At 42.1% G+C, this 21,712-nt stretch overlaps 1 protein-coding gene across 1 annotated transcript in view; it reads right to left on the reverse strand.

Annotated features, from left to right (window-relative positions):
- The window catches only part of Arid3b (AT-rich interaction domain 3B), a 48,639-nt gene extending 27,779 nt beyond the window's left edge, over window positions 1-20,860 (reverse strand). The window contains exons 1-2 of the mRNA XM_048423550.3: window positions 20,747-20,860; window positions 17,671-18,272 (exon numbers count right to left, since the gene is read on the reverse strand). Of these exons, the coding sequence (XP_048279507.3) occupies window positions 17,671-18,201 (531 nt within the window). The 5' untranslated portion in view covers window positions 18,202-18,272; window positions 20,747-20,860. The remainder of the gene's footprint in view (window positions 1-17,670; window positions 18,273-20,746) is intronic.
- Window positions 20,861-21,712: the final 852 nt, after the last annotated feature.

Here is a 21,712-nt window from a genome sequence, read left to right on the forward strand (position 1 = left end):
ACGGTCCTGTGCAAACAGAGAAGCCAGGCAGGGGATCAAGCAGGAAGCCTTTGAGCACTAATGAAAACAGACCACTGTCTAGGGGATGGGGTGACAATACCAATCCCACAGCTAGGAAGAAAGCCAGGTTACAGAAGCAGAAGCCAAAGGCTTATTACTGTCAAGTGTGGAAAAAAGGTGAAATATTAGTAAATGCCTCCAGACCCAAAAAGGCTTGGCTTTTGTTTTCACTTGGATTGGGGGGTGGGGGGAGTAACCCCACCAGACCACACCTCTAAGACCTCAGGAGCCAGCACTGCATTCCTCAGAGCCCTACCTCCCCAGAGACAGGAGCCTGACTTTAAAAGCAATTAAGTATCTAGGCTATTTTAGGATTACTCCTTGACCACCTGGAATATCTTATTAAAGCACAGCTCAGATGTCCAAAGCAATTTTAGTTCCCATTCCTCACTTCTCCTCAAGGCAAAAACTAACCCGTTTCCATAGGGTTAAGTAAAAGGGTGAAGCTACTACCAACTCTTCACGGGGGGGGGGGGGGGGGGTCCTCTCTCCATCCTGACACCTAAGAAATTGTCCTCAAAAAAATAAAATAAAATAAAAAAGGAAGAAAACTTCTTTCCTTAACACCTTTGTGCAAACTGATAACTCTTAGGAGATTCTTGAGTATTCTCTGAAAAGAAAAAAAAAACAGCAATGAATTTCCTGTCTACTCTATAATCTAATAGATATGAGCCCCAAGGGTAAGGATTTAGGCAAATTCCTAGGAACTGACCCTCAAAGTAGTCATTAGCAAAATCACCAGGTTTCAAAGGCCTGATCTCAAGCTCTTGGGTACCAATTAATTGCTCTGAAATATAGTCCCTATCTAAGTATTTAGGCTGAACATGGCTGTTTTTTCCCATATAATAAGCAACACATAACTACCTATCTTTGTCCAGATCCATGGGTCAGAATTATATGTGGCATGTATGTGACAGCCTGGCTGCTGGTGGTGGTGTAGTGTTAAAATTACATTTTCTAGATCTTTATAAGAAGAAAAGAAAAGCACTCCTACTCTCTTCCTACTTTTAACTGATTGCAGGAAGCAATGAGACACAGAAGGGTAAGGGACAGGATTACAGGGGAATCCTAAGGGGAGAGAGGAGCCCCAGGAAGTAAAACAGATACTGTTAGAAGCTACACTGTTGGACTACAAAACCCTCCTGATAAGATCAGGATTACTGCTCTTAACTAAATCACTCTAGCCCTGGAAGCGCTGGAATTATAATTATCAGATGCTCACCTTCCGCTGTCAGGTAACTTTAGCAGGAACCAGAAAGAGCTTGCCCACCTCCCAGTAGCAACAGAGATCATTCAAACTCGGTCGCTTGGAAAAAAAGCCAAGCGACACTTCTGATTAAGCAGCAGGAAGGGAGCAGGGTGGAGAAAGAAGACATGATCCTACATTCTCATCTAGGCACAAAATCACCCCATGCAATCAGGAAGGCTGGCAGAAATGAGGTGTTTCTATAAAATGAGGGAGAAAGATGAAAATGCAAAGTTGGTCATGAGAGGAGCCGATGCCAAGGCACCAAATGCAAGGCACTCCTGGTCTAGGAGAAAGGCTGGCTCCTTCTCTCTGTGGAACCCAGTACTACACACCTTTCCAACCTCTGAGCTATTCCTTGTGCTTCTGACAAGACTGCTGACGTGGGCAGAGCTTACTCAGAGCTGCAGAGCCTGTGAGGACAACTGGGATGTAACAGGAGAAATAGCTAAGAGATTAGGAGCCTGGCTAGAAACTGCTCTGAAGGTCTCATAGAACACAATTTAAATGTATACAAAGCAAACATTTAAGTGGAAAAAAAAACTATCATGCATCAGCTTATAAATGTTTTTTTACACATCTCTCTTATTTATTTATTTTGTCAGAGTTCTTGTGTAGTAAAATGGGTTGGAACTTTCAACCTTCCTGTTTCAACCTCCCAAATACTGGGAGGACAGATATGAGCTACCAGGCCCAGGTTAATTTTTATTTCATTATTTATTTATGTGTATGTGTCTGTGTAGATATGTGCACATTTGTGTGAGTACCCACAGGGGATAGCGGATCCAGAAGCTGGAGTTACAGGGTCTGTGAGCCACCCGACATGGTTGCATAGCCCTTACAAGAGCAGCAAATGCTCTTAACCACTGAGCCATCTTTCTGGCTCTTCGAGTTAATTTCTGAACTCTAAATTTGTACTCTGTATTTTCCTATAATTGTTCTTCCTAAGTGCCTATTCATAAGCAGTTTTGCACTTTTTGATTCTAAAATAAGTGACTACAAAAACATAAGTAAGGGGTAAAATGTAGCTTTGTGGTTAAAAAGAGCTTGCCTAGCATGTACCAGGACCTAGGTTCAATCTTCAGTTCTACAAAAGAAATAAACAAGAAACCATGCATAAACACAGCTTCATAGCAGGGCAGTGGTGACACACAACTTTAACCCCAGCACTCAGGAGGCAGAGGCAGGCAGATCTCTGAGTTTGAGGTCAGTATGGTCGACAGAGCAAGTTCCAGGGTCACACAGAGAAACCCTGTCTTGAAAAATAAACAACAACAAAACAACTGTTTTATGAACATTCATAAAAGACAGCCATAGTATTGAGAAAAAAGAAAGTTTGTTTTTGTTGGAATATAAACAAATAGTGATTTTTAAAAATCTGAAAAGGTATAGATTTACCAAGAAACCACCCCAAAGTCCTGCTGACTTTTACTTCACTTTTAAAACTATTTGTCACTTTTCCTTCTCAAACATTTTAAAGTACATCTGATAGACATGATGATTCAAGTCTGTAATACCAGTACTTGGGAGGTAGAGGCAGGAGGATTCTAAATTTGAGGCCAGCAAAGGCTACAGTAACATCCTGTCTCAAATTTTTGAATATTGTATTTTATTTTATTGAGACAGAATCTCACTATGTAAGCCTGGCTGGCCTGGAGCTTGCTCTGTAGACCAGCCTAACCTTGAGCTCACAGAGATCCACCTACCTTGGTCTCCCTAGTACTGGATTAAAAGTGTGTACTAAGTAGAGAAGGTTTCCTGTAGACAGGTGGGAGAGCATGGCCAGAGGCAAACAGAGTCCAGAATGGACATGTCCAGACTGAGCTGCGCCATGTGGGGGAGGAGAGAGAGGGGAACCAGGTGTAGCAGCCAGGAGGCCAAAGGTACAAAGAGAGCGGGCAACAAAAATGGCTGGATTATATGGGGAAGAGCAGCCCAGTCCCCTGAGAGGTCAGCCAGGGGTGTCCTGTAACAGGCAGGAATTGAGGGATAAAGGGAGAACCTGGTGGCCAGGCCTACTTTGGTATGTTAAATAAGCACCTCAGACATTTGTCCTGGGTTTGAAATCTAACATGTACCACTATTAATTAAATTTTAAAAATGACATTTTATCATTAAATAATAATAAATACTATTAATTTATTATCAATAATTATAATATTTATTAATAATAAATAATAAAATAATTATTTTTAAAAAGGCATTTATTTAAAAAATAAAAATTTTGCAGACTATTTGGTAATAAGAGCCAAGCACAAAATTGTATATAAAATAAAATAATAAATCTACAGTAGGTATTTTCCTTTAAAATACAAAGGAAATACCACAAATATTTAGTTACATCTAAGTTGTATGTTTGTAGCTTATTGTATCTTTTCTTTCTTTCTTTTTCTTTTTTCTTTTTTTCCATTTTTTGAGACAGGGTTTCTCTGTAGCTTTGGTGCTTGTCCTGGAACTAGCTCTTGTAGACCAGGCTGGCCTCAAACTCACAGAGATCTGCCTGCTTCTGCCTCCCAAGTGCTGGGATTAAAGGCGTGTGCCACCACTGCCCGGTGTATCTTTTCTTTATAAATTTGTGTATTTTCATATTTCTTAAAATGAGCCCAAATTACTCCTACAATGTGAGAGGAAAAAAATAGAAATTATTTAGATTGGTTATTGGGACAGGGTCTTAAGCAGTCTAGGAATGGAGCATGTAGCTGAGGACGACACTGAACTATCAGCCCTCTAGCTTCTGCGGAATTCAAGACACCACACACCCATTTCACGTGGTGCTGGGGACTGAACCCAAAGCACTGCGACTATCACACAAAAGCACTGTACTGAGCTCCAGACCACAAAGTTACTGTTAAAGTGATGAAAGTGCTGAGAGACCATGCCTCTCAGAAGGGAGAACAGGGCTGCAAGTCAGACTTGCCTGGGTTCACTGCCCAGCTCCTCCTGGTGAGGCCACATACAGCCTACTTCCTTCTTTCCTCAACTGTCAATAACACAGAACAAATGGGTGTAATGGCACGGCTTGCCTTACACAGCTCAATGAAATAAGACAGTAATTGTCATAGGGCAGGTCAAAATATCCTGTTAAAAAACACAGCAAAAAAAAAAAAAAAAAAAAAAGAAGCAAACAAAACCACTAGCAGTAAGGCTAATCTGATGTAGACGAACTCTCCTGACTTCCCCCCAATTCTTAAAAAAAAAAAAACTATAGAAAAGGTAGATGAAATTTAACTCTACATCTCCTACACAGAGCTAAGCATGAAATCAAGAAAGGGTTTCACAAGTAGAAATAGGAGCAAACGCTAAAGCTGAGGGCTAAAGAAAGAATGTCACCCAACTAATTTCTAAATTTTATTTTTAATTATCTTTATTACTTTGTATACATTTATGGAGGGGGTCATGTGAGCCTTGACCCGTGTCTCCTTCCACTATGTGGATCCTAGGGGGCCAAACTTAACTCATGAAGATCTGCCTGCCTCTGCCTCTTAAGTGTTGGGATTACCATAGCTGGGGACCCCAATTATGGTTCTTAACGGGGTGAAGATTGGGATTTAATCATTTTCCCTACCCCTAGAATTCAAGTTGCAGGTCTCAGGCATGTCAAGAACTAGAATTGAAGTAACTATGTAAGAGGAAGAAATCTTGAAAGATTGGGCCTGGCAAACCTGCACACCAGGTCAGAGGCAGCATGGAACTTTGCCATCACCAAAGAGCACCCATTGGAAGTCAAGCTCTTCCTAGGCATAAATATACACTTCAAATCCACTCCAGCCAAACCAAAGCAAGCAGCTAAGCAGGTGGAGCTCCAGCAAAGAAAACAAAACACCCTTAAGTAGACAAGTTTTCCAGAAATAAGTCCTTACAAAATGAGCTTACAAAGAAAACAGAAAACAGAAATGAACTCTTATGTAGGACAGGACAAAGGAAAAGCATGCAACCGAATTTAAAAGCATGTATCAAAGGAATGGCCAAATATGGATACTTGGAAGAAAGCTAAGCAATATCTTTTGCTCCTTTTCTATGCTTAAAGTTTCCATAACAAAAAAGTTTTAACAAGATTCTCATAGTTTAAAATATGAAAGGAATTAGCTCGATGGTGGTGCACAGCTTTAATCCCAGCACTCTGAAGGCAGAGGCAGGTGGGTCTATGTGAGTTAGAGGATAGCATGATCTACAAAGTGGAGTTCCAGGACAGTAAGAGCTATGTAGAGTGTTAGGATTCAGGCAGTATGCTGGCCCCTGTTACCTGGCAGAATGCACCCAGGGCCCAGTGGCTGTCTCTCTGTCTCTTTCTCTCTCCTCCCCTTCCCTCTCATCCTCAATAAATCCCCTTCTCATGTAAGCTCTGTCTGATGGTGTGTTTGTCCCTACCCATGAGATCTGCAGTCCCGCCTCATGGTGCATATTACTACAGAGAGACCCTTTTTTGTTTTGTTTTGTTTTGGTTTGGTTTTGGTTTTCAAGACAGGGTTTTTCTGTGGCTTTGGAGACAGTCCTGGAACTAGCTCTTGTAGATCAGGCTGGCCTCGAACTCACAGAGATCCACCTACTGAGTGCTGGGATTAAAGGTATGTGCCATCACCACCCAGAGAGAGATTCTGTCTTTAAAAAAAAAATGAACAAATATATATACATAAATATATCTTCAAGCGTTTGCTTTGAGAGCTTGGAGACCCAAGTTTGATCCCCAGAACCCATACACAAATGCCGGGTGTGGTAGCACATGCTTGTGTTCCCAAAAGTGGAGAGGTAGAGTCAGAAGGATCCCTGAGGTTTACTGGCCAGTATTCTTGTGAATGACACACACACCAGAGCATATACCTGAACACACATACTTGCCTAAGGAAAAAAAAAATATTGGTAGTGGAAGGAGAGGAAACAACCGCAAATCAGGCTTATGGGACAGAACAGGGTTCAAATGGAATAGATGAAAGAGAGTCCAAATATAGAATACTATTGTCAATCACAAAATAGATGAGTAAAATCTTAAAAACCAAGATTTACAAAGATGCAACCAGACTCACAACACACTGCACTCTCCAACAAGAAAAACAGGGTAAAAAAGACGAAATAACGGTAAGTGTAGGGATTCAGGATCTAAAGAGCTAGGAACAAAGTACAAAAGGGCAAAGTCAAGAGAGATATGAAGAAATGTTTCCACTTATCATGGCTAAATTTATTACAAACTTAAAAACTCAGTAAAGAAACAAAGGAGGGGGCTGGAGAGATGGCTCAGTGGTTAAGAGCATTGCCTGGTCTTCCAAAGGACCCGAGTTCGATTCCCAACAATCACATGGTGACTCATAACCATCTGTAATGAGGTCTGGTATCCTCTTCTAGCCTGCAGGCATACACACAGACAGAATATTGTATCCATAATAAAATAAATATTTTTTTAAAAAAAAAGAAAGAAAGGAAAGTAGAGCTAGAGAGTAGAATACAAGAAGTGCTGAGAAAAAAAACACATAAACTTGGTAACTATAAAGAACTGACTGTTAAGGGGAAAATATTGGAGAAAAGCAAGCAAACAAAAAACCTGGAACTAAGCTGGGTAGTGGTGGCACATGCCTTTAATCCCAGCACTCGAGAGGCAGAGACAGGTAGATCTCTGTGTGTTCAAGGCCAGCCTGGTCTACAAGAGCTAGTTCCAGGACAGGCTCCAAAGCCACAGAGAAACCCTGTCTCAAAAAAAAAAAAAAAAAAAAAAAAAAAAAAAAAAAAAAAAAAAACCTAACAAAAAAGGGCTAATTTTGTATTAGATTTTTTTTTATATTTATTTATTTATTATGTATACAATATTCTTGTCTGTGTGTCTGCCTGCAGGCCAGAAGAGGGCATCAGATCTCATTTCAGATGGTTGTGAGCCACCATGTGGTTGCTGGGAATTGAACTCAGGACCTTTGGAAGAGCAGGCAATGCTCTTAACCGCTGAGCCATCTCTCCAGCCCTGTATTAGATTTTTAATTAAGCTCTTCAGAACCTGATCATGCAAAAAACTTAGAATATAAGGAAGACCAAATGCAAATTAACAAACTCTATCCAATAGAAAAAGATAACACTGTATCTATTAAATAAAGAACACACATTGTTTTCAAGGACATTTATAGAAACTAATCATATATAAGGCTAAGACAGATTATCTTAAATTTCAGAGACTCAAAAAAGCACGCTAGTTTTCAAAGACCAAATTTTGTAGAATAAGGCAAAACTGAGATAGATTCAAGAAAAATATTTATAGTCTAAGATGTATTTGTAAATAACAAGAATTCTAGAAAATGTGTTTTAAGTTACAACAGCTTAAAAGAAAACAATTTGTGTAAATAAAACTGACAAATTTAAATAAGATCAGCAGATCATATCAGCCTCAAGAAAAAGGGCCACAGACAATGAAGGCTGTGCAACACATGACTTGTAGGGCAGCAAAATCATTCTGTATCATGGTGGACACATGTCATTATAATTTGTTAAGTCCAAAGAAAGTACAGTAAGTATGAATCCCAAAGGCTGGCAAGATGGCTCAGAGAGTAAAGGTGATCACCACTAAGTTTGATGATCAATTTTGATCCCTGGGACTTACACAGTGAAAGGACTCTAGCAAGCTAACCCTCTGACCTCCACATATTTACCATGGGAGGTGTACATTTGGACCCCCCATCCATGCACACAAAATCTATTTTGTAAGAGTTTCTTAAAAAAAAGAATTCACTTTAACGTAAACTATAGAAGCAGGTATAATAATGTGTCAATGTAACTTCCTTGATTGTAATAAATGTACTCTCTGGTGCAAGATTTGATAGTGATAAAGAATGGGGAGGAGCACTAATCACTATACCTTCTACTTCATTTTGCTATAAAAATTACCCTGAATAGATAATCTATTTAAAAAAAAACAAAACAAAACATGAGGCTGGAGAGATGGCTCGGAGGGTGAGATCACTGACTGCTCTTCCAGAGGTTCTGAGTTCAGTTCCCAGCAGCCACATGGTGCCTCAGAACCATCTGTAAAGAGATCTGGTGCCTTCTTCTGGTGTACAGTCATACATGCAGGCAGAACACTATATATATAATAAATATATATTTAAAAAAATAAAAAATAAAAAAAAATGTGGTTGGCAGGAAACCTTTGTGGGTAAGGACACTTGCCTCTGAGTTTGATGACCTGATTTTGATATTCAGAACCCAGGAGGCAGATGGAGAGTACCAATTCCCACTGGTTGTCCCCTGATCTCTACATGAGCCGCTTTCCCCAACACAGAACATAACGTAATAATAATTTTTAGAAAGGTTAAAAAAAAATGAGGCAGACACTTAACACTGCCACCCCCAACCGCCTATAAGCACAAAATGGAACCAGTCACATAAATGTGAAACAAATGAAAAGAACAAGTAAAGCAGAGTAAATTAAAAGAAGATATATTATGGGATTCTCCTCTGTATACTATGAACAGCACTGGTTAATAAAGAAGCTGCTTTGGGCCTACTGAGCACAGAACAGGGCAAGGAGGGAATTCAAAGCAGACGGAGGAGAAAGTAGGCAGAGTGAACGAGAAGCCATGTAACCGCTGGCGGAGAAAGATGCCGCCATCAGAACCTTGCTGGCAAACCATGAGCCTCGTGGTAAAATATAAAATAATATTTTATTTATTATTTAATTTAAGGTATAAAATGGGTTAATTTAAGATATAAAAGCTAGCCAATATGAACCATGAACTAGTAGGTGAAGCACTGTTTAAATTAATAGAGTTTCTGTGTAGTTATTTCGGGTCTGGGAAGACAGGAAACGAACAGGCAGCTTCTGTCAACAAAGGTAGAAGCAGCAAAATATCGAGTGCCTACTATGCCATGACTATACTGTCTGCTGGAATACAAAGTAAGTGTGGTCCTGTCCTCGTGGAGTTGACCATCTAGTCTGGTGGTTCATCTAGTCTGTGGGTTGAACAACTCTTTCACAGAGGTTGGCATATCAAATATTCTGCATTTCAGATACTTACATTATAGTTCATAACAGTAGAAAATTACAGTTACAAAGTAGCAAAAAAAAATAATTTTATGGTCCGGGGTCACCACAAATGAGGAACTGTATTAAAGAGTCGCAGCATTAGGAAGGTTGCGAACCAATGATCTAGCCTAAGAATTAGACATCAACGAACTAATAATACAAATATAAAATATGTAAAGCATAATGATAATGACAGCATACATAGAGAGAACCAGATCCTGCATAAGACTTCTGACTAAATGACAGTTACAATGAAGAACTGAAGGAGAGAAAGAGCCTGGGCAAGAGAGTCCAAGCAGGATGATCACCATAAGCAAAGGCCACAGTGCACGGTGACAAGACAGAATACTGACGTCAAGGTAAAGATAATGAGGCAAGTTTTAGACATGCAGATTTTGAATTTTATAATTAGAACACCCAACATACATAGAGGGCATTAAAGCAGTGACAAAATCTGATTTGGTTTCTAGAAGATCATTATGTCGAATGGATTAGAAAGTGGGGTGAACACAGACTTGGAGGAGACAGGTAGGTGATAGCAGACAAGTGTCAGGATTCTAGATATTCAGATGAGAAGACTGGTAAATTTGGGGGATGGGCTAGAAACGGGGGATGCCAAGAGCAGGCATGAAATAATCCAACTCCAAAGTTTCTGGTATGAAGGACTAAGTGACTAACAAGTCCATTTTCTGAGTAGGAAAATCAACGAGAAAATGATTGTAGGGAAAGTATCAACACTAAGAGTTCACCTTCACCAGTACTTGGGAAATAGGTGCAGGAGGATCAGGAGTTCAAGGACAGCCTCAGCTACAGAGCAAGCTGGTGAACAACCTGGGCTACTTGAGACTTAAGACCCCATCTTTTTTTAATGTTTTTAGACTGGGTGGTGGTTGTGCACACCTTTAATTCCAGTACTCAGGAGGCAGAGACAGGCAGATCTCTGTAGTACAAGGCTAGCCTGGTCTACAGAGTGAGTTCTAGGATAGGCTTAAAAGTTTTTAATTGCTTTACATGTATTAAACTTGAGATGTGAGTAGGATAGCTATTCTATTTAGTTATTTATTTTCGTGTTTTGACACAGGGTTTCTCTGTATAGCTGTGGTCGTGTGGGAATTCACTTTGTAGACAAGACTGGCCTCAAATTCAAAAATACCCTGCCTCTGCCTCCCAAGTGCTGGGATTAAAGACGTGCATCACTAGTTCCCATTGTGAGTAGGATATGAATGGAAATGTTAACCAGTCAGCTGGGGTGAGATACACTGATATCAACCTAGAAACACAGATTCAAGTAACATAGATGTTTCATTCATATATATATATATATATATGCGAATATATAAGAGTCTCCCAAGGATGACGTAGAAAAGGTTTAGAATAATACCTGGAGAACTAGGTGAAAAGAAAACATTATAGGGATAAAGGAAAAAAAGCAGAAAGAAGAAAAATTTCAAGGAGGGAATGGTCAATGATCCAACCCTCTTCTTAAATAACAAATGAGGTCAAGGAAGTTGAACCAGGCAACATGGCAGCCATTAGAAACTTTAGCAAAGAGAAACGAAAGGTCAGGGATCTGGCTGGAGTGTGCTGGCAAGTGTGACAAAACAAAATGCAAGGTGTGCAAGTCTTACAAGAAACTGTGCCTGGGGAGATGTGCAGTACAGGTCTTCTTTAAAAAGCAAACTCACAGTTTTTTAAACAATCACATGATGTATGAATTTGAAGACTACAGTTTTGTTGCTTGTTGGTTTTAAAGTTTGAGAGATGATGTTTAATTGCATAGAATTCTTCAGAAGAGAAGCGTCTGAAGACTCAGGAAACAGAAGTCTTCATTGACAGAGCAAGTCCCTGAAAGTCTAGAAGAGCGGGACTTAGACACATGCAGAGGGATTAGTCTTTGGGGAATATGGAGCAAGCTAAGTCAGCAACCACTTCAGTAACACTCACATATGTGTTAATCCCTATGCTAACAGGAAAAGCACAGCAAAGTACATGGTTTATGTTTCCACAAGCCTGAAAGGATTCAGAGGACTCTTAAATACTTGTGTTTGGCCACAGTTCTAGAAAACCTAAAGAAACTCTCCTTGAGTAGTATCCAGGATTTACTGAGCATCTTCCCTACCAAGGCAATAAGGACTAAAAATGAGAGCCTTAAGAAGTATCTAGGAATTAAGGCAATTCAACCTAACTTTGGACATTATATGCATTTTACAAAGACCATTCATATTTCTATTTTTCTTCTACCTTTGTAGCATCTACAAAACAAGCCCAATGATGGTGGGAGAGAGCTACTGTACCTCTGGAAGAGATCTATGCATGGGTCCAGTGCAGACAGTTAAAGTACATGTTCAAAGCACTGTAATAAATAAGTGACAGAGCTAGCATCTAGATCCACACCTCCTGTCTCTCAAAGACTGACCTAATAATCAAATCTGCTAGTAACCGGTGTGTCAAGTATTTGCCTTAATCTTTGTGGGTTAACAAAGACTGTCTGGAAGGGCAACCAAGTTCTCTCATAAACTGCCATAAATATCATGGATAGTACACAGGGCTGGGCTGGAGGAGGCAAATAAGAGACCTCAAGGTGTAGATCCCAAACTCTCACAGGTACAGTGTGTTCACTGTAATGACTACCCAAGGACACAAAACTCTCACAGGTACAGTGTGTTCACTGTAATGACTACCCAAGGACACAAACTCAAAATGGACACTAGAAATAGGATTAAATCAGGTGTAGTGATGCACACCTTTAATTCTAGCACTCAAGAGGCAGAGGCAGTCAGATCTCTGTAGTTTGAGGCTAGCCTGCTCTATATAGCAAGTTCTAGGCTAGCCAAAGCTACACAGTGAGAACCTATCTCCATTAATTAATTGAAAAACCAAAGAGAGAGAGAGAGAGAGAGAGAGAGAGAGAGGAAGAAGAAGAAGAAGAAAAAGAAAAAGAAGAAGAGAATACACAGAAAGACCTTGTTTCAAAAATCAAAGCAAAGAAAAATAAATAAGCAAGCAACAACAAAAATAACCAGAAATGAAGAAAACTCAAGGCTGTCAAACTCCTCAGCTGCTAAGAGTAAAGCACAAACAACAATCTTTAAAAGCACAGCCTGTTCTGCCTAATGAAACCATGGACAGCAGGGTTTCTCAACCTTACTACTTTCAACCAGACAATTCTTTGTCAGGAGTGTGTAAATGTTGTCCTAAATTCTGTGTGATGTTTGGCAGCCTTCATGGCTCTTCTCACTAGAAGCTAGGAACACACATCTGCTTTCAGGTACAGGCACAACAGCACTGCTAAGCGTCAAGCAGTAGAGAAGGATCAGCTCCAACTGATAGCCACTGATCGAGACAGACCGGGATTCCAGATACTGGGGGGCATAAGGACACACTACAGAGAAAATGGGGAGAGCCTACCACCTTTCCTTTCTAGTCAACAGCTTAAACAAGTTTTGCAAAACCCCTCAAATGTTTTGCATGAAGTACTTACCAAGTATGTACCCAAAACAGTAGGCCTACTAATGGGCCCACACACTAGAGGGATAGATCCTGGGGAGCAGTTTGCCAGAGCATTAGAAGAAAAAGACAGATGCCACACTGCAAGCTAATTACCCAGTAGGAATTAATCTAACATAGTAAGACAAGACTACTGATTTTTTTGAGACAAAGTCTCATGTAGCCTGTCCTCAAGCTCAACCACATAGCCAAGGATTATTTACAACTTCTGATTTTCCTTCCTTTACCTCCCAGATGCTAGATTGTAGAGGTGTGTCACCATGTCATTTATGGGGTGCTAGGGATCAAGCTCAGGGTTTATGTGTGCTGGGTGAGCACGCTATCAACTGAATCACACTCGAGCCCCATTTCCATTTCTGTATGCCATTAATAGGCACTTCATTAACTGCACACAAATTCAATGATTTGTTAAACAAACTAACTCTAAACCAAGTCATGCTTCTTTCTGTCTACCAGTGCACATCAAACTAAACGATCCTTCCCATCTGCCTTGGAGCTATCTTGGCATCTATCCTGCAGAGGTGCTGTCACAGGCTGAAGATGCAGCAAACAGCTCCCCAGATGTGCAGAACTGGCAATACCCTATTCTCATTAACATGTGACCAGCAAGCTTTAAGAAGGGTTAGGATTTCTTCAGTTGAAAGTTTTCTGAAATAAGACCCTTCCATCCTAGAAGACAACTCTGAACAAAGCCTTGTACAACACAAGGGACTGAGGAGGGGGCAATCTTTATTGAGCAATGAACCCCAGTAAATTTCAGTGCTTTGCATTGAGTTGGCAATGCAAAGCCACACAAACTAACCAAAGTAAGCAGAAACCAGACATATAAACTCTAGCCCCCACATGCCCATCAAACTATCCCTCATCTTCCTGCTCTGTGGAAGGAAACCTAGTTCCACTAAAGGGCTCAAAACAAAACCTGTATTGCCAAAACACCCACTCTCCAGGCAGGAGAAGACCACCCCTAAAGAGCCAGCCTCCCCCCAAGTTGGCTGTGTGATCTCCTTTGAGAAAAGGAACACTCAGTTCTTTGTTGTCTTGTTTTACAATTATTTACTCTGCCCATAGAAATCTGACGGGTTTTAGAATGCTGAGCTCCATAGTATTACCCATCTTCCCATCACCCTGGTGTCAGAGAATGAGCCAGGCCTTAGAAGCAAATATTTTGCAAGGCTTTCTTTGAGAAGAGAATCCATGAGATAATTTTGACTCTATGTGCTGTAAGAACAGGGTTTCAGAAACAAAGGATAACTGTGCCGCCCTTAACGTTTTCAATTTGCAAATGACTGCCTAGCCCCTCACCAACACCTGTAGAACTTTCTGAAAATTCTACACTATATTGTACAGAGGTGGAAAAAATCACCTCTTCTACTTTGCTATGTATATAAGTGTTTGAAAAACAACATTTGCTTTAGAATATCTGCATCACAGAGCAGCTTCAGTATGGTTTCGGCTGCCTTAGGACAGAGTTAAGCCGCTGCATCCCACCAACAACCCTACCTTGAGGCTGCTGCAGCACCACAGCCAGACATCTGGCTCCTCGAGGGAGAGACATGCCTGTAGCTGATAGCCCTGGCACAAAGACTCTGCCAAATAGATTGTTTAGAATAAAGGACACTATAACTCATTAACAATTAAGATCTTGGGTCAACTGTAAAAGGTCTTTGAATTGTTGCTGGAATAAGTGCTACTCAACTTCTTCTCTCCAAAAGTTAATTACTTAGAGAACAAAAGACTGAAGAACAAAACCAGCCGGCCAGTCTCATGGTCTGATGCTCTTTCCAGGCTCTCTCAGAGCTATGTTTTTAGTCTTCTGTCCAAAGCATAACTCAACATAAACACACACACACATACCCTCAAGCACATTACTTACTTCTTTAAAAACATGTTTAAGGACTAGTGAGATGGCTCAGCAGGTAAAGGCACTTGCCACCAAGCCTGCCAACCTGAGTTCCATCCCCAGGATCCACATGGTAGACCGAGAGAACTGACTCCTATTCTCTGACCTCTACATGAGACATGCCTACACATATACCTACTTATACTACAATACGTGTGTGAATGTGCAAACACACACACACACACACACACACACACACACACACATACACAGGCATGCAGTAAAACTTTAAAGTTAATTAAAGCAAAGTTTAAAACAAGGGAAGAGGGTGGGGAGGATGGCACATCTGGTAAAGGCACCTGCCACTAAGCCGGCCTGGGTTTGATCCCTGAGCCCCACATGGTGTAAAGAGAGAAAACTGACTCCCACAAGTTATCCTCTGACTTCTGTATGCCAGTACGGCATGTATATGCCCATGTACACACACAAAAATCAATAAAATGCGGTAAAAATTTAATACTCACACAAACCAACAGAAACAAAGCAAAGGAGGAGCCCAAAGACCAAACTGAAAAACTAAATTTACAAGAGAAACAAGAAGTAGTCATCAAAGGTTTTAAGACATTGTTACTGTCTCCCAGACAGAAAGATTCTTCTCTACATTCAGAAGGAAGGTAAATTTAGAATGAAGCATTAGGCCTTAACTACCCTGGCATTTATGAAAACATTTTTGGCAGGTGTTCTACCAAACAGTCTATATTTAGTATGTATGCCTCGGAAACTTAAATGAACTCAAAGAGTTTGAGCTGCCAACAGTCAGCCTCCATTGAGCTGTGCAGCCACGGGCCGCTGCCATACAGAATGCTGAGCTGGGCGCCCTGCCACAACATACACGTGTGCATGCACACGCCAGTTCTGAAGAGTCTCTTTTTTCAAAGCTCTAATGGCTTGACCTCAACACCTGCTGCACTTCCTGAAGACAGACAGGCTCTGGAGCTCCACTTGTTCCTCACACACGGCTGCACTTTCTAGGAATGACCGCACACACACAGAGGCTGGCCAGCTGCCAAGGCGGGGGCAGCAGCCGCCTCGGGCCTGAACTTTCCCAGCGCTGTCAGGGCGGTTCCTGCTATGAGCTGACTCAGCGGCCACCATGGAACAGTGCCAACTACACAGCAGTGCAGGGGCTGCCGGCAATTCACAGATGTTTTACTAAACCAGAGAAATCAGCCAGAAGGCAGATCTGGGCTGGTGGCCAGGTGCCGCTGTCGTGGAAGCTGGGATCCTGATTCTAGCCTTAGCTCTGCAGCTACCCCCTTGGGTGATCTGTGACTCCCAGTGCCTTCTCTGCTTCAGAGGGATGCCCATTAGCATATGGAAGAGGAAGGCACAACAACTGTACAAGACAACTTCTGCAGCACATCCGCCAAGTGCTGGGCACAAGACAGGCATTCACATGGCTCACTTGCTCTCCCTTTACAACGTCCTTGAGAAATCAACTCATAACTCTATTTCAGCCTCACAAATTTAGAGTTTATGAATATAAACCATACTTAGCTTCATTATTTTCAATCTGCAATTGATAAAACACAGGCTCAGAACAATTTAAAATGCTACCAAAATATCAATGAACAGACATGAAGAGATGGGATCAGAGCACACTGTTGACGCTGTTGTAGAAAACTCAGGGAAACTGCACAGGGCTCCTTGAGACAAAGATGCCTATTTATTTTTCAGCTTCCAAAGGACCTTGTCAACTATGACTTTGCAGTTGCTCTTTTGTAAGCCATAGATTTTCACAAATGCCCTCTAAGTAGCATCACTGGATTACAGAGACAGTGTATATGTAAACTCTGAATATCTAGGGACTAGTGGCTTTATCATGAATGTCCTGTCTATAGCACCAACAAGCCACCCTGGAACAATTTACCATTACTCTCATACTTCGACCACTGAAAAACATCAGTGTAGGTCACAAAGAAATTATAAAGACAAAGGCTTAGCTGTAAAGAGATCCCTTAAGGTCCACCCTCCAAAACAATTCATTACTAGGACTCCAAGGGCCTTTATAAAAAGCTTTCTACTCGCATGCTGCTCCCCAGCAGCACCAAACTCGAGCTTCACCCTCCAAAGAAACAAGTAAAACCCCCTACAGTTGACTCTGATATTCAACCATCTTTGGAACTAATTTCAACTTTCTTTGGGTAGAAAGGGAATTCTGAGGTCTCCCTTCCCTCTTTCCAACCAGACGATGTAAAAAATAAAACAGAATCATGTCTATAAGGCTCTCTGCTGAGAAATATTCAGAAGTGCTTTTTAGCAGCTATATTCAACTTCAAAACAACCGAAAAACATGATTTTGGGTTTACTTAGAGCTAAAAAACTAATGGAGAAAATTATTCTACATTCCCACTAGGAAAACTAATTAGAACCATAAATTTCATTATTTAAAAATTTTTAGACACGGTCTCACTATGTAGTCCTGGTTGGCCTGGAACTCAGTATTCAGACTGGGCTTGAACTGAGATCTGCTTGCCTCTGCCTACCAAGTACTGAGATTACAGGTGTACACTACCACACCAACATTTTCTACCGCTTCTTCTACTGCTACATCCTAAGTGTTGGAATTACAAGTGTGAACCAGCCACTTTGTTTTTAGAGACTCCTAATGAAACACAACTGTTACCTCATTCTTCCTTTAAAAAAAATAGAGAAAAGATTCTTTAACAGAAACTTCAAATAAACCACATTAACAGTAAGTTATATACTCTAATGCTTTAATAAAAAGAACCATCACTTAATATTTTTGTGGTCCTAGAGACTGAATCTAGCTCCTGACACTATCATGGAACTACACCCTCAAATCAAGCAAACAAATGCAGAGAAAAACTTCAGACTATTCCTATCTAGGTCAATGACATGGGGTGAAAAGGCATAGTCCCAGCTCCTGCCCACCCAGCACCCTCTGTGCCTGACCTCTAGGTAAAACAATGGCCTTCCTTCAACAGCAGAAACACTGACCTGCTTAAGCTGCTCATCCAGATTCCAGCTCGACTGCCCAGCTGTGGGGATGGGAGGTGGGGCCTTGGAAGTATCTTTGGTATGGTCTTCTTTAGCTTGTTGTCCCTGTAGTGGGAGTCCAGGTGCTAGAGGCAGGCTGGACATGGGTGCTGCTCTGGCGTCTTGGCGAGTTGCTTTTTGCACATGGAAATATTTGGAAGCAGCCTGGGCCTCTTTCTCAGCCACCTCTGCAACATTATCATCTCCATCTTCGTCTTCCAGACCTCCTTCCTCTTCCTCGGGTTCGGAGTTGATGCTGCTCTGCTCAAATACCTGGGTCACTGGTGTGGCTGGTGTAACTCTGGCTAAGGGACCCAGAACAGGGCTACCAGAAGGCCTCCCAGGTGTGACAGAAAGGAGAGTAGGCTGGGTGGTTAGTTTGGGGGCATACAGCAACTGTGCTTCTCTTGTCTGCAGGTTCTGCTTCTCTCTGGCATCCATCTGTAGAGGAGCCTGGTGTGGCTGCTTTTGTTGCTGCTGCAGAGGCTCCATTACTGTCTCAGACTTCACCCACAGACTGGCATGGCTCTCAATCTGGGCACAGACCAGCAGGTACACTGGGTCTAAATTTTAAGTGAGTAACCAAAACCACAAGGGAGAAAGAAGGGGAAAAAACTATGTAAAACGGGTATAAAAGATTGTCTTTTCTCCAGTAAAGTTTTGAATACTAAATGCTCCTAAACCCGACTTTCAAGATGAGTAAGTAGTAGGGGTTTGTTTGGAGGGTAGGGAGGGAAAGTTATAAAAAAGAGAACAGGATCTAAGAGGGGAAATAGGGGGCAAATCTCGGTAGAGGTAGATTTAAACATTTTGTTTTAAAAAAAGGAAATCCAGAAAACATTTAAGTCTGCTAACAACTGAGTTCTTATCTCTCTTACTCTCTACTTTATCAAACAGTAATCTACTGGACTTGCACTGTACAGGTGTTGAATTATAGAATTTGTAGTAACTATGAAAACTGAAATTAACAAAGGCAAAAAAATAGCCTGGCTGCAAAAGAAAGAATGTGGCTTATATTTCCCAGACTCTCTGGAGAAGGAGATTCCTACTCAAGCTAGACACAGAGCTGTAAGAGACAGACAGAATGACTTTTCTGACGGAAAAAGCAAGATCAAGCAAACTGCTCTTGGTTTAAAACTTCACAAATTTCCCAGATCAAATTGCCAGCCAGTTTGTTGAGTGGACTGAACCAGGCTAAGTGGACATTATAGCCTCCAAAAGAATCCGGTTTCAACAACATGAAAGAAAGAAACATGCAAGGAGGCAAGAGTCTCAAATTGCAAGCTTCCCTCAAAAACAAACGGGGAGGGGGGAATTCCTCTGGAGATTTTAAAGTTAATTAATTTGAAACAGGTACCAATATTGCCTAAACAAGTCAACGCTACGTTTTTTATAACCACAAGTAAATCTTCTCACATCCTCTTTCTGTCTGATTCATTTCTACTATATTTATTTGATGAATACAGCAAGAAAAGGCTTCCAGTCCCAAAGTATTCTGGGGGCAGGTTTATCTGCATTCTTACCAATCCCTCTCCAAACACAAACCCCTTTCACACCCTGCCACCTCTAACCCTTCCCAGGCTCCCACCTTCAACAAGCCTCACTTAAATTATATTTTCTCACAAGTCTTCCGAAGTGAATGGATTACCATGCCAAAGTAAATTTTAGGGTGAAGAGGACTGGCAACAGGGTGTGCAATTTTGTTGCCACATGAAAGGGGAAGCTGCTCTGTGCAGGTTGGGACTTGATATTTGCATTGTCCCAGTGTTTTAAGACTGAGTTGGAAGATGGAGTGAATGCATCTTGAAATGAAGAAGAAAATGAAATCTTCAGCATCTTCAAATATTTATGGGGGAAGTAATCCCCAGCAAGAAAAATGGCTTTGATCTGTAAATTTTCACATGCTTATAGGGGTACAATTTTTAAAGCTAGGGGGAAAAAAAGACCAAAAAACAACCAGAGTCATGATAGACGCTTCTCAATTTGTTTCTTAGAAGCACTCGGTTGTAGTTTTCACAGGCGGTTAAAAGATTCAAATTCCAATTTGCCTCTTACTGCCCATACTTCCTCTTTAGCAGTTTAGAAAGTGTAAGTTATGCCTGCAGCAATACTTTCATTCTGCTTTAGTTCTTATTCCGTAAGAAAGCCTGAAGGATTTACACCCAGTTGGCAAAAGTATTTATCTAAAATAAAAACCACTTTGGGGACAAAAATACAGAAACAACACACATACACACAAAAGAGTAACAGTAATTCACTGGTGATTTAAAAATATTCATATAATCATTAACGTCAACCAACACAATGGAAATATTTCAACCAAGTCCTGCCAGTCAGTGCACAAATGTTTCTTGCCTGGTTGGCACCATCTTCTCTGTAGGGCTGCCCTCAGCAGAAGGGGAGGTGTCCCATAGCCTCTTTAGTACAACTCAATGGGCTCATTCTCCCTTACAGAGCCCATCTCATCCCAACTCCTAAGCAGCCAATAATCCAAACAATACTACCAATATTTGGAGAATTTACGCCTCAGAAATCTAAACCACTTCATCCCTTCATCCTTCGCTCTATCCTCTAAACTTCCCGGACCTCCAAACGGGGCGCAACGGACTGCTTGCCGCTTGAGCCCGGCCTTGCTGACCATTTCCCTTACCTTCGTTTCCAGCAGCTCCGTCCCTGACCCCCTCGAGCCTCTCTGTCCAGTCTTTACCCCCTCCCAATGGAGCCCTATCACTTTTACTCCCACCAAACCCTCTCTGCCAATCTCCAGGCTCTTCTCCAAGCATCCCAACTCCACCTAAGCTCGCCCTGAGGTTCCCCGGGGGTCCCTTACCTTTCCCATCTCTTTATCTCAGATCACTCCTCTGGGCACCGGGAGGACAGGGCTCCTCCCGACGCTCGCACTCTTCTTCAGCGGTCCCCCCGCTTCGCTGGCCCGCGTCTCCCCTACACACCTGCCTCGCCTCCCATTTCGGTCCCCTCCACCTGCCACAGCCCCGCTCCCGCCGCGGCTGAAAGAACCCAGACTTGCGTAGCTCACCTATGCGCAGCGTTCCGGGCTCGGGCTCGCGGTTGGGAAGGAGGCAGCCGCTCAGGCCCCGGCGCAGCAGCTGAGCCTCCGACTTCTCTGCAGCTGGGGGCCACAGCCGGGGCGGGGCCCACACCGGAAGCGGTGCCGCGGGGGCCGGGCCATCGGCCTGGGGCGGGGGAGGGGCAGGCAGGGGCGGGGCCTCGAGGACGGGGCGGGGCTTGGGGCCGGAAGCAGCTAAAAAGGGAAGAAGGTGGTGGGAGGTGGGGGGACGAGACGGAAGTGACTCCTAGGGTCCGCCCTCCGGTTAGACCCGTGGGCGGAAGCTATTTAAGGCGGGCGGAAGCGTCAGCCAATGGGAGAGCGCAGACACAGAGGCGGTCCGGTGGGAGTGCTTTCGCGGGGAGTTGAAAAAAAAAAGCAGGGTAACTACGTCTACTCTGCTTTCTGGCTGCGGAGATTGGACGTTCCTTGTAAAGTTAAAGAGAGGGGTTAAGAGTGCTATCTTTCAGTCAGTCTTAATTAAGCATTCCCGTTTTTTATCAGGTTATCTCTGAATTATTTTAGACTGAGATTTTCCCGTCCCCAGAGGCTGCTGCAACCCTTGGAGCGCCACTTCCATTCTCAACCCCGCCCTAATCACCAGAGTTAAATTTTTCTTTCCTCCGGTTTCCAAAGATAGGGACTATGTGACTAATCCTGACACCGCTTATAAAATAAAAAACAAAACAACAACGACACACACACACACAAACTTGCTTCTGCGACGCTTTCTTGTAGTGAACCTATCAGTTTATGCGTGCACCTCCGTAGTTTAACTGATCATCTTCCTTGATCCAGAGTCTAAAGCCCACTTAACATTGAGCCTTACACCAGATTTCCAATCCCAGCCAAAACCTGGGGTTTCTTTCCTTTCCTTCCTTTCCTTTTGGTTTTGGTTTGTGGTTTGTTTGTTTGTTCGAGATAAGGCTTCTCACT

Source organism: Myodes glareolus, chromosome 4 (genome assembly GCF_982192425.1).
Source record: "Myodes glareolus chromosome 4, mMyoGla1.1, whole genome shotgun sequence".
Classification (NCBI taxonomy): domain Eukaryota; kingdom Metazoa; phylum Chordata; class Mammalia; order Rodentia; family Cricetidae; genus Myodes; species Myodes glareolus.